The 14,057-nt window shown below is 37.4% G+C and overlaps 1 protein-coding gene across 1 annotated transcript in view; it reads left to right on the forward strand.

Moving 5' to 3' along the window:
* The window catches only part of CRY1 (cryptochrome circadian regulator 1), a 69,711-nt gene extending 59,687 nt beyond the window's left edge, over nt 1–10,024 (forward strand). The window contains exons 7-13 of the mRNA XM_045553024.1: nt 313–624; nt 1,786–1,937; nt 2,166–2,368; nt 2,475–2,570; nt 8,198–8,269; nt 8,516–8,619; nt 9,372–10,024. Of these exons, the coding sequence (XP_045408980.1) occupies nt 313–624; nt 1,786–1,937; nt 2,166–2,368; nt 2,475–2,570; nt 8,198–8,269; nt 8,516–8,619 (939 nt within the window). The 3' untranslated portion in view covers nt 9,372–10,024. The remainder of the gene's footprint in view (nt 1–312; nt 625–1,785; nt 1,938–2,165; nt 2,369–2,474; nt 2,571–8,197; nt 8,270–8,515; nt 8,620–9,371) is intronic.
* The last annotated feature ends 4,033 nt before the right edge of the window (nt 10,025–14,057 follow it).

Genomic DNA, 14,057 nt, shown 5'->3' on the forward strand with positions numbered 1-14,057 from the left:
AGTTTGAGACCAGCCTGAGCAAGAGTGAGACCCTGTCTCTACAAAAACCAGAAAAATTAGCTGGGCCTGATGGCGTGTGCCTGTAGACCCAGCTCCTGGGGAGGCTGAGGCAAGAGGATTGCCTGAGCCCAGGAGTTTGAGGTTGCAGTGAGCTGTGATGATGCCACTATGCTTTAACCAGGGCAACAGAATGAGACTCTGTCTCCAAAAAGATAAATAAATAAAAATTTAAAAAATAATAAAATTTGAGCTTAATTTTCAAAACACTTTTAAAGAAATTGCTAATAATACTTCTTTGCTTTTTGATCGTAGGTAAAGAAGAACAGTTCTCCTCCCCTTTCTCTTTATGGGCAACTATTATGGCGTGAATTTTTCTATACAGCAGCAACAAATAATCCACGCTTTGATAAAATGGAAGGAAACCCCATCTGTGTTCAGATTCCTTGGGATAAGAATCCTGAGGCTTTAGCCAAATGGGCAGAAGGCCGGACAGGCTTTCCGTGGATTGATGCCATCATGACACAGCTTCGTCAGGAGGGTTGGATTCACCATTTAGCCAGACATGCAGTTGCTTGCTTCCTGACACGAGGTGACCTGTGGATTAGTTGGGAAGAAGGAATGAAGGTAGGTGTTCTGACTAATATAGCATGGTCTTATTTTGAAGGAATCCATACTTTATTAAAACAAATCCTAAAAGTTGTCTATTTTATTAATTCATTTATAGTCTAGTTTTTCAGTAGATAAAACATTTAATCCTCAAAACACAGGTACACTTTTGGAGAGCAGGATGGTATAATCAGACAGGAGAAATGGTAAAAACTGGTTAAATTGATTAACCTAAAGTCATTTCAGTGGTTAAACAGGCATAACCATTAAGAGAATTACAAGGTTTAACACTCTGGATTTATTGGATAGATATTTTTATAAGTGATTGTTCCTGTCACACAAAGCATTCACCCAGGAGTTCCTAGAAATAAGAAATTCATATTATAAATTTTAAAATAAATCATTTCACCTCACTTCAACACCACACTGTTTTGTGATACTTCTATTATGAAAAGGGAAGCATACTACGTTTTCTGATACCATCTTGTGGTTAAACATAACAGGACTTACATACATGTTTTACCTTTCTGGCTATATCACAAATTTTCCCTATCCAGGACTGTTTCTGATCCTGTGGTTTTGTTTTTTTTTTTTTTTTGCGTCTCCTATATTCCCTAGTACAGAGTTGTACACAGAGAAAATGTACAGCACACATTTAATGAAAGCATAAAAATCACTTATTTTAATTCTCTTTTCTTTTGGATCAAGTAATTTGAAATTCAAACTATGTAATGCTAGTGCATTTTTTAAAAAGTGCATTTATATCTGGGTATGCTTCCTTTATCCAAGCCAATGTATTAAGCTTCTAAGTTTTTTTGGTTATTTGGTAGCATTTTTGCTTTCTTGAAAGTGGTTTACTGCACTTTCTCTACTAATATCCTATCTTATCCTTTCAGTCAGTGACTTGAGTAATTTTTTATCTTCCCGCCCCCAATAACATGGCAAAGGTTGAAACAGTAAATTCTATTCAGAAGTCTACTATATTACCAATGTGTTTCTTTCCTTGAAATAGCTCACTATAGAACAGAGCATACACAAGGAAGCTAATTTTGGATTGTTTAATTTTACAGTTCTTTGGTAGATTTTCTTTGCTTTGACTTTTAATCTACAATGACCTCGAAAATGCTTGCTTTGAGAATTGTGTGTGTGCAAACTAATTGGTTACTGTTACTTCTGAAGGTATTTGAAGAATTATTGCTTGATGCAGATTGGAGTATAAATGCTGGAAGTTGGATGTGGCTGTCTTGTAGTTCCTTTTTCCAACAGTTTTTTCACTGCTATTGTCCTGCTAGTTTTGGTAGGAGAACAGATCCCAATGGAGACTATATCAGGTAAATCAAGAGTGATTATTATTCAGTTTGGAATAGTTAATCCAAGAAGAACTTTTCATGTTTAAGCAATGCTTAAAGTATTCCCACTCAAGATGGGCAGCAGAGGTGAGAAGGGTAAACAGATCATTTAAATGGTATTGATTTGATTTTGGTCACTCATAGCTAGTAGTTCATTATAATTTGCTTATGGTGCATTTTATTAATAATTTTTCTTACTTCTCCCAAAAGGCGTTATTTGCCTGTTCTGAGAGGCTTCCCTGCAAAATATATCTATGATCCCTGGAATGCACCAGAAGGTATCCAAAAGGTAGCCAAATGTTTGATAGGAGTTAATTATCCTAAACCAATGGTGAACCATGCTGAGGCAAGCCGTTTGAATATTGAAAGGATGAAACAGATCTATCAGCAGCTTTCACGATATAGAGGACTAGGTATGTCAGTAACTACCTTTAATTTATTCTTTTGGCAGCTGTTTATATACCTATCCTTGAATTTGATCTTGATCATAATTTAATAGAAAATTTTCTTGCCCTTTAGGTCTTCTTGCATCAGTACCGTCTAATCCTAATGGGAATGGAGGCTTCATGGAGTATTCTCCTGCAGAAAATATCCCAGGTTGTAGCAGCAGTGGAAGTAAGTGAAAAGGAAATTTCTGTACTTAGTAACATAAAGAGATTAATAATCAGATACATTGTTTATTGAACCTCATTGTAATATGTTTTATAAAAGTCTATCTTGAAAATTAATAGGTTTTTTGTACACATGCATGCATGTGCATCCCACACACAGGTACCCTCACTCAATCAGCGACATTTTAGAGATGGAAAATATCATTACATGTAGTAGATACTGTCAAATTAAAGGTCTTGCAAACTGAATGAGGAGAGCAATTTTAAGGATAAAATGAAACTCAAATCTCATATTTTCATAATGCTCAGTATTTTTTACTCTCCTTAGATAGATATCAGCTGTAAGGTACTTAATTAAGGTCAGTGGCCCTGTGAACATGACCAAGAGGTTTATCATACACATGCATAGGGGCCTCTAGTCCTTTGTGCACATGAATTTTTTCTTAATAGTCTGTTCTGTGATAGTTTTCTGTACGTTATGTTTTTAGTTACCATGCGAATTCTTAGCATGTATGATATTAATAATGTCAAGAAGTCAGTATGTACTAGGAATTTGAATCATATCAGTTTCCTGTGGCTCTAATTAAAAATAGCCTGAAGCCAAGTAATTTGATTAACAACAAGGCAGCATTTGAGGAATGCTTACTTAAAAATAAAAAGTCAGATGTTCTAGATTGATATTAAGAATAAAACCTTTTAAAAAAATTGAACCTTTCTGAATTCAGAAATATCCTGTATCCTTACGAGAGCAGCATGTATTTTTATCCTCTGAGAATTAGTTTCAGAAGCAGGGAATAAAAGCACTCACATTCTGATTGCCTACCTTGTGCCCAGTAGTAGGGGATTTTTGCCTATATTCTCACAATAACCTGAGGGTGGCGTGGGGTGGGATCTACATTTTATGATTGGAGAAATAATCCTAGAAAGGTTAGGAAACTTAGCCAAGATCCTACAGTTAATAAGTAGTTGAGCTAAGATTCAGATCTAAGTCTGACTAGCCTCAAAGCTCATACTTTTTCCTGCATCATTGGGCCTTTGCAAATGGAATGCTATTGTATATATGTGATAAAAGATAAAATATTTTATTACTGGAATGTGATTCACCCAGCAGTCAAATTTTAATAGTTGCCAATGATGGTAGTATACTTCAGAAATGTTCTTTCTCAGGATCTCCTGCAATCTGAAGTAAACTTCAACCAGATATGATTTCAAAAGTTCTTTCAGATCTCCTATTCAGTTCACACCCTGCCTTGTCAGCCCACACGAGTGTGAGGGACAGAAGCTCTATGAGGCACTAAAATAACAGGCAGGTAGCAGAGGGATGGGAACCAGCAGGCCTCAGGTGCCTGGCTAATGGACAGCGATGATATGCACTGCTTTTTAGTCCACTCAAACCTGTATCCCTTTATTTGGAATTATCTTCAAAAGCTAATCATGGTAGCAAGTTAAACTGGGATAATTTTGCTTCACAAACTTATAAACATACGGTAGTTTATGATGTAATAGAAGAATTAATAAATCTTGAAATATTTTAATCATGTAAATATTTGCCTGTAACACTTTGTAGCTAGCTTCTATAAGGCTTTCAAAAGATATAGAAGACATAAAAAGCTACATAGGAGCTTACAGTCTAAATGGGGGTGTGGACGGGCAACAAAAACAAATGGAAAAAGTGATAAATTGTAATATCCTGCCTCTATGTGCAATAGGAGAAAATGGGCAGATCATTGAGAGCTGAAGGAACTAGAGAAATTTTCTTGAAGGTGGTGGTTTGGGTAGCATGTGGGTAGCCAGATGCAGGAGAAAACATCTTAGACCTAGAAATGGGAGTAATTATGAAAAGATCCTTAAGACTTGGACTATGCTATTAAGCGTCACTGTCCTCAGGATTCTGCTCCATTTGAAAGGGCTTACATGCTTTTAAAGGACGTCTCTTTATGCCCTACACTTACCCTGTCTAGGCTTTTATTTTACAATACCTTACAAGGCACATTAAAGGGCAAAATTCTTTATGACTTTTCTTAGGTTTTTAAGTGACTGTGGAACATTCATAATCTCTGCAATACAAATTGTATTTTTCTCCTCTCTTTTTTGTGATTTTTTTTGGTGTGTATGTGCTCAGGAATACAATAAGCCATACATAGATGAAGTACTTTTGTTCTTATAATAAAACAGATCACTATCTGTTTCCTATAGCAATATATTTTAGTTTTTCTTTAATTTTTAGTTTGCTTTTTTTCTATTATAAAGTATCTTTTCTTCATCAGTGTTATTAGTCATTAGGGAAACGCAAATTAAAACCACTAGGGATAATACTTTGCTCCCACTTAGGGTGACCAACTGCCACTGATTGCCTGGGATTGAGGGGTTTCCTGGAACACAAAATTTTCATTGCTATAGCCTGGAAAGTCCAGGCAAACTGGGGCTAGTTCATCACCCTAATACCCACTAGAGTGGCTGAAATAAAAAAGACAACACCAGGTGCTATGGAGGATAGGGAAAAACTAGAACCCTCATACATTGCTGAGAGGTGGGGTGTAAAATAGTACAGCCACTTTGGAAAACAGTTTGGCAGTTTCTTAAGCTAAACATAAATTTACTACACAACCCAGAAATTCCATTCCTAAGTATCTACCCAAAAGAAAAGAAAACAAGGGTGTGCTCAGTGGCTCACGCCTGTAGACAGGAGGATTGCTTGGGCTCAGGAGTTCAGACCAGCCTGAGCAAGATCAAGACTCTGTCTCTATTAAAAGAAGAAAAATTAGCTGGGCATCGTGGTGTGCACCTGTAGTCCCAGCTACTCAGGAGGCTGAGGCAGGAGGATCGCTTGAGCCCAGGAGTTTGAGGTTGCAGTGAGCTACAATGATGCCACCACACTCTAGCCGGGGTGACAGAGCAAGACTCTGTCTAAAAAAAAAAAGAAAACATATGTCCACACAAAGATGTATAAATGAATGTTTATAGCATCTTTATGTATAATAGTCAAAATGTAATATATCCATACAATGGAATGATATTCATGAAAGAGAACAAAATACTAATATATGCTACAACATGTATGAACCTCAAACATTATGTTAAGGCAGACACAAAAGACCACATACTGCATGATTCCATTTATATGAACTATCAGAAAAGGCAAATCTTTAAAGACAAAGTAAATTAGTGGTTACCTTGGGTCTAGGGGTAGGAATGGAGAATGAATGTATATAGGCGTGAGGGATGTTTTTGGAGGGGATGGAAATGTTCCAAAACTGGATTATGGTGATGGTTACACAACACTATAAGTTAACTTAAAAAAAAAAAATCATTGAATTGTACCCTAAAATAAGTGAATTTTATGGTATATGAGTTATACCTCAGAAGTGCTTTTAAAAAAACCATTCACTAGAGAATTTTTTAAAACTCAGAAAATAGAAAAGAGGAAGAACAAAAATCCAACAGAGACAGTCACTATTAAAATTTTAGTGTATTTCCTTTCAGTAGTCATAATTTTATAAGCGAAAAATTCTTTCAGTGCTATTGAAGGCATAGCGTGAGGGGACTTCTCAAAACTTTTTTGAAAACAAGAACTGCTTTTAAAGACAAAAAAGGTATTTTCACTCTAGGGTTTCCATCTTGTACACTGTTGACATTCTGAAATTTAACTGCTGTAGTAACCCTGAAGACATATGAATATGGGGATTTTCAATTTGGTGAGTGACTAAGCTAATAACAAGGCAGTTGACCAGCAAAGCTTTGTTCTATACTCATTGTCTCTTGCACTGTTACTCCCATGAAAATATAATTTACTACATTTCATAGGTTATAGTGATATTCATGAATTTAGGGAGATGGAAGATCTTGAGTAGCTCTCTATCATGTAGCTCTCTAAAGAAATAAAATACCATCTTAAGAAAATTCTCAGTATATGTATTGGACTTATTAATTTCTCCCCTCTTCCCCAAAGGTAATCGCTCTCCTGATTCCTAATACTGTAGTTTGTTTTGTAACGTTATAGAAATTGAATCATTTAGTCTGTATTCTTTTTTGTGTCTAGCTGCTTTTACTCCATATTTTGAGATCATTCTATTTATTTATGTATATATGTATGTATGTATGTATGTATACTCCAAAGGGGTCAGAGTGGGCATACATCCAAAGAGACAGTGCCCATTCTCATTTTTAAACTTAGTAATGGAAGAAGGAATAGAATTGAACTTGAGAAAATGAAACTAAGGTGACCAGTTTATGACTTATCCTAAGGGCCACCTCTATGAATCTTCCAGTAAAATTGACCTTTTCCTTCCTGAGAGGCCCCACTGTGTCCTGTACCAACATCCATCCCAATACCTGACAACACTTCTTTGTACATTGTGATTTTATTTATCTATCTCCTCCTACTGGGCTGTGATCCCCTTGAAGGCAGACCCCATGTCTTAGTAGTTTTTGTATCCTTAGTACCTGGTATAGTCCCTACCATAAAGAGGCACTCAGCAAATGTGTAGGATATAAATAAATAAAATAATAAAATGTGTAAGGTATAAATGAATGTGATAATTGAAAATGTTATTTGTTGACTTACTGTGATACAATATAAATGACATAAAACCATTTTAACCATTTTTAAGTATACAGTTCAGTGTCATTAAGTAGATTCACATAGTTGCGTGGAGTTTTAAATAGTGTTATACAGTACTCAGGGGAGGCCCTACTGATGGTTAAGACCAGGGGTAGCCCCATTCAGTGGTGAATTTGCCATAGTGCAGATTCTGCCCTTCAGGCTTACAAGTCCAAAAACTGAATGTTTTCAGTATAATTAGAGATGACCATTCTGTGAATGACAGACTAGAAATTTTAAGATAATGTGAATTAAAGTATCAATAGGCAACACCAGTTTATTAATTTATGGTAGAAATACCCCTTTCTAATGATGGATGGTCTCATCCCTGATCCAGGGCATCTACTTTCCCAATTTTGAGTACCTAAAAAAGCTGCATTCTTTTATCCAGAGAAACCTGATGAGCACAAAATTAAAATAAAAATAAGCACATAGGCTTGCTCAGGCCATAAGGTATATTTTTCTATAATCTGGACACACTGACAAAAATGGTTCTCTAAAACTTTTCTATGTTAGGCAACCTATTCTCCTGTAATGTTGTTTTTGGAAGGGTTTTTGTAATTGCTCAGGCTAGGTAACTGCCACAAAGTCCTATGTCTTCCCCTTGTGTCATTTGAATTGTTTAACTCATCTGGCAGGCCCTCATTCGCTTATCTCCAAGGAAATATGTTTTGAAGGGCTCTAAAGGAGGAGTGTGGAAGAATGGGGCAAGAGTGAAGGAAAGATGTCTGTCTCACTGTTGCCCCAGTGTTTTGCCTTTATGGTCAAGTTTCTAATTGTAACCTAGTAAAGAAATGTTTTTTTAGAAAATGATTATCACTGATTGTTCCTTTGAACTGTCAACATTTCTGTGAGCCTAAATTTAAGTTTTACAGATTTGAGCATGTGATTTTTGGTTCATAGGAAGGTTGAGATTTAGTCTTAAGTGCATATAAAAGTGACCTTAAATACTGAAAATTGGATTTTTAGTCTTAATATTTACATCTTGGATTGAGTTTTAAGTAATTTTACTATGTTTTAAATACTAACAGATTGCTCTCAAGGAAGCGGTATTTTACATTATGCTCATGGCGACAGTCAGCAGACTCAACTATTGAAGCAAGGTAAGAATGAAACATTTGAGCATACTGTTCTCACTTTTCCTATCTTAAGCATACTTTTTTTTTTTTTTTTTTGTAGACAAAGTCTCACTTTGTTGCCCAGGCTAGAGTGCAGTGGCATAATCATAGCTCACTGCAACCTCAAGCTCGTGGGCTCAGGTGATCCTCCTGTCTCAGCCTCTCAGAGTGCTAGGATTACAGGCATGAGCCACGGAGCTTGGTCTTAAATGTACATTTTTAAATGTGTAGGACGAAGCTCCATGGGCACTGGTCTCAGCGGTGGGAAACGCCCTAGTCAGGAAGAAGACACGCAGAGTATTGGTCCTAAAGTCCAGAGACAGAGCACAAATTAGGTAAATATTTTAGAGCTTTATTTCTTGTTTTAGTAGAGTGTATAATTAACATAAATTAAGATAATTTCCAAAATGGAACTCATCTCTATTTTAGAACCAGAGAATCTTGAGGCATAAATTTGTAGCAGTTGTTACAGAATCAGTCAATTTTTGGACAAGAGAGATGCATGTATACTGGACAAATTGCTGCACCCAGTTTTATGGTCATCTGAATTGATGCTCTTTAAATCTGAAAAACTTAAGATTTTATGGTCAAGTTTTTCATTTCTTTACTATGTGATCATGAGCCTAAAACAATTAAAGTGGTCCTTTTTATTTTAGTGGCATTAATATAATCTTTTTATGAACTTTCCCCCAAACCTTTGCCTCTTAAATGTTTACAGATTTCTTTTATCTGTTGTGATGTGTCTAAACTCTAAATTCTTTCCAGTCTGGAGTAGTTTAAATTTTTTTACATGCTGTGCTTTTTTAGAAGTAGCAAAAAGCCATGCCTGCATTCAGTTCAATTGGATTTGGGATACGGTTTTATGATTAAATTAATATGGAAAGTATTTATGTAGTGTATTTACCAGTTTTTAAAAACTTTTTGTTTCTTCAGTTATCTTAAACTGTTTACATTTTTGTCACTTAGTTTTTTATGCCAATCTAATTAGACTATAAATATCTTGAAGATCAATAAACACTCATCAAATTTTTATCATTTAATTCTTTGCAATCAAGCTTTACTCAGTTTTTTTTCCCTTAAATCACAGAAAACATTCAGGAGGAATACTGTTGCAGCTGAAATTGGTGGGGAGTTCAATACTTTTCAATTAAATTATTTTAAAATGTTCTTCATTGATGGAAAGCAGTTACATTTTGAAATGCATTGTTTCTAATGACATTTCTGTGGTTTTTAACTTTTTAATGAATTTCACATAGGACAATGGTAATTTGTATATAAAGAACTTGGTAAAAGAATTTGCTTAATGTAAATGTAAATAGTTACAATTAGTATAGACCCATCAATATATTTTTGATAATTTTTCATGTATGGTAAAATGTTAAAGTTAACAAACTGATATTCTAATATAAAACTCAAAGTTTTGAGAGTCAATGTGGGAAAGCAAGAGGTTTTTAGACTTTCTTAAGAGACTTTGTTAAAATTTTAGGACAAAATTTTCTTGACGTTGTTTGATCTACCTTTGTACTCTTTGATAATAATGTTTTAGAAAATGTGCATAATCAAAATTGGTAGTTGTAGCCTCTGTTAACACAGATAATATATGTTTTAAAGCTTCGTGTATACCAGTTTTGACTCAAACTTATAGAAGATCATGTGTTAAGTTCTCCTTGTCTCCCTTTCTTTGTTCATTTACAGTTAAAGTGACCTTGTTATTAAAGTATATGCAAATATGAAGTCTTATTTAATTTGTGTTTTTTTTTCTTTTTTGATTTTGGTAAGGAGGAGACCATCACTATCTGAGGTATGATTACAAATTACAGAGATAGATTCTGTAAATTCTGTAAACCACATATCATCATTTTGAATGAAGGGACAGCTACCATATATTTAGTAAAACAGTAATAGTTTTCAAAATTATCTGCAAGAAAGATTTAAAACCAAAGGGAATTTTTCATGTAATGGCACTTGTAACTATGAGTTAGGCAGTATGGGATAATAGGTAAGAGTGTGGGCTCTGGAGTCAAATGCCTGGCTCTGGCACTCATTAGCTTTGTGATCTTGGGCAAGTTCTTAACTTCCTTCTATGCCTTCTTTTTTCTCATCTATAAAATGGGGATGAGCATAGTATCTGCACCACAGTCCAGTTCCTTGTAAAATGCTCATAGCAGTACCGGGCATGTGGTAGGATACTCAATACTTGTTAGCTACAGGGCTGCCATGCTGCATTGCTCCCTGGAGTGTACAGTGCACAGTCTGCATAGCTGTAAGCCACAGCTCTGATTAACAGCCTTTATTGTTAATACTATTGTTATTACTCCTTTACTGTTTTCTAGTTAGCCTAGTTCTTGCCACTCTGAATTATAACCAGTGGCTTTTATTTTCTCATCTTCAAGAGTGGTAGATATGCAATATGCTAATTCTATTTAAAGGTAATTAAAGATAAATTTGAGGCAAAAATGCAGAAACGATAACATTTTAGATGATATACATTTTAAAAATAGCCTGGATAATGAATTAGCGATGATCAATAAATTCTGTTACTGAGAAAAAGGAAAAAAAGCCTGTGCCTTATCTTTGTTTTTACACCACTGTTAAAAAGGAGTAATATTTTAATTGTTTTTCACGATTGTACTTCACATCCTGCTGTTTGTCCTGATTGCGCTATACCGAGGTGAGAAATTCATAGATCTGGGATTCACCATTACCATTCCAGGGGGCAAAGATTCCATCTTAATGCAAATAAGTAAGCATTGGTGAAAAAGTACATTCTTTCAGCATATGCACTAGTATATTACTTATAAATGTAGAAGGATTTTTTTGTTGTTGTTTTTTCGGGGGTTTTTTAGAAAGCTTTTTCAGTTTGGTCTAAATTATGGTCAAAATGAATCATTGAAAGGGAAATGGAGGTATCAATCAATGTGCTCCACTTGAGCAGATGCACTAAGTTTGTATACAGTATTCTTCCCCTTACTAGAAAGGTTAATGTTCTAGAAATTCTACCCGTGGTTGAGGGATTTAAGACCTTTTATTCATTCAACAAATACTTATTGAATTCTTATTACCAAAAACTGTGCTGACAACTTGGAAAAATTGAATTGAGGGACCCAAGCTTTTGAATGATTACGTAAAGTCCTTATGTTTTTTACATTTGCTTAAAATAAATTAGTAAATCTGAGATACAAAAGAGTTACTTCTACCTTTTTTCTTATGGGGTAGTGACATTTTCTCAGGGGCAAAGCGACTGGAACTCCAAGTTTCCTAAAATGCTGGGAAGAAGAGGGTGTGAAAATGCCAGCTACGACCCTTGTTGCCATTGGGGCGCAGTACGCGGTTCCCTGGAAAGCCGGTTCCCACGCTGGCCCACCTCTTCTGTCCCGCCCCTGCGTCTTAGGGAGGGTCACGCAGCCTGTGTCCTGCCCTCTGACTGGCTGCGTTTGGGGCCGCGGGGGCGTGTCTGTGGGCCCACCGACCTCCCGAGCCCTGATTGGCTATGGGCGAAGGGGCAAGTGGCCTGGTCGGCGCTGCTGGGGGAAGTGGCTAGCAGCTTGGGGCCCAGGCCTCCGGCCCCAGGCATCGGGAAGACAGCGGCCTCGAGGAGACTAGCCTGGGAGGGAGGGAGGAAGAAAGGAACCAGGGCCCTTGGACTCCCTGCGCCTTGCTTGGAGCGTACGCCAACAGGTGAGTCGCCCCTTCCTCTGCTCCTGGAGGTGATCCTCACACCAACAACACAGTTACCGGGTCGGGACTCGCCCACAGCGAAACTCAGTGTCTCGCCAGACCCTCAACTTCGCCTGCCTGGCTTGGGCAGAGGCCAGGCGCCGCAGGTCGAAAGTTTCTTCAAAAAAGCAGAGGTCGCACTTGTTACTGTGCGGCCTTTTGATCAGTTCCAGAGATCCTCTTACTTGGACCCTCGTTTTCTCTTGCTTAAAAACACTGGGATTAATTTGAAACTGTCAGCAGATCATACGTGTTATAAAAGCAGAGTTTTATTGAAATTAGTGGTGTAGAGGGGACCGTACTAAGTATAAAAATTGTGTGCATTACAGAGTGAATTTCATTCCTAAAAATGCTTAAGAAACATGAAACGTTAGAGAAAGGCACACACTGTGCTTTAACAAGTATTGATCAAGAGTGTTACTATATGTAGGGCACAGGGCTAAGAGCAGGACTCTGGAGTCAAGCTGTTGGATTTGAATCCAAAGTCTGCTGTTTATTACCTGAGCAACCTTGGGCAAGCTACTTTACCTGCATCTGTTTCCTCATGTTTAAAATGAGTCGTTGTGATGATTTAATGAGTTAGTGTATGTGAAGATTTTTCTAAATGTTCTGAGTGATTTATGGTATTAACTCATTTAATCTTCACAATCACCCAGGAGACACTGTCCCCATTTTCCTGATGCCCAAACTGAGGCAGGGAGAGGTGAAGTAACTTCCTCAGTCACAACACAACTATTGACCAGGAATTAAGCCCAGGCAGGCTCCAAGAGCCCACAATTGCAGCCACTACATTAAGTTACCTCATGAACTTGGTTTGTTCCTTCAGTTTCAGTTGGCAAATACTGATTTTGTTACTCTGTGGACCAAGCTCTTTGCGGAGTACAGGGGATAAAGCAAACAGGATTCAGTTCCTGCCCTCCTAGTGCTTGTCAGTCTAGTACAGGTTGTTCATGGCTGGGCTGCAGGGTATCCACAGATCCTGCTAAAATCATTTGCAAAATGTTGTGGGCATGTGTCTTTTTTCCTGGAAAGAGTCTGTGGCTCTCAGGTTCTCAGATGGTCTGTTATAAAAAGAAAAGTATGAAGAAGTGTGGTTTCAGCAGAAGAGCTAATGCCTAGCATGATGCCAGCCACACAGCTTGAGCTTAAAAAAAAAAAAAAAAATCCTTGCTGGTTGAGTGAATGAAGAACTTAACATGAGTATGCTAAGTGCTACAGTAGGGTCAAGAGCAGGGTGCTGTAGAAGAGCACACAGAAAGGTCACCAGCAATGCCAGCTGGGTGAAGGGTGGGGAAGCAATTCACTGGAACACTGTGGTGAACTGTCTCTGCCCTTGTGGAGTGTTGAGACAGAAACAACACGTGAAAAGCTGCAGCTGTTGTACCACTTGTGCATGACAAATGTAGCAGTCCATGGTGCCATGAAAGCCCATAATGTCCAGGAGGTTTCATTTATTCATGAAGGTAAGGGAGTTTCCTTGAGAAAGTGACACTTAGACATAGGAGTTAGGGGCATTTGGGGCATGGAGAATAGCCCAGTCTTCAAAGACCATGTGGTAGGAACTGGTAGAGCACCAGGGACTGAAAGGAAGTGGATGCAGCTGGTGTAGCAGAGGGAGATAGGGTTTGGGTGGTGGCGGAACTCAAAGAGGCCTTGTAGGCCATGGTAAGGCATTTTTATGTTTTATTTTGTTTTTATCCTAAAATGCCATTGAAAAGTTTATTGCAGGGAGATGACAAGATCACATTTGAGAAGAAGCTGGAGAGAATCCCAAGTGTGCTGAGGCCCTGGACAAGGACAAGATTTCTGGAGAGAGATTGTAAGGTAAGAAGAGGACCTGCAGGGCAGACAGATAAAGGGTGGTACAGGAAGGAAGGAGGAGAACCAGGGGAGTAGAGTGTCCTAGAAGTCAAATGAGAGAAATTTCAAGGAGCAAGTGGTCAACTGTACCAAAAGCTACAGAGGTGAAAGGAGATAGGAACGAAAACTACTCACTGGCTCTAACCACATGGAAGTTATCTTTGTTGGGAACTATATAAGTAGGAGGAGAAGAAAT

Source organism: Lemur catta, chromosome 6 (genome assembly GCF_020740605.2).
Source record: "Lemur catta isolate mLemCat1 chromosome 6, mLemCat1.pri, whole genome shotgun sequence".
NCBI classification, from domain to species: domain Eukaryota; kingdom Metazoa; phylum Chordata; class Mammalia; order Primates; family Lemuridae; genus Lemur; species Lemur catta.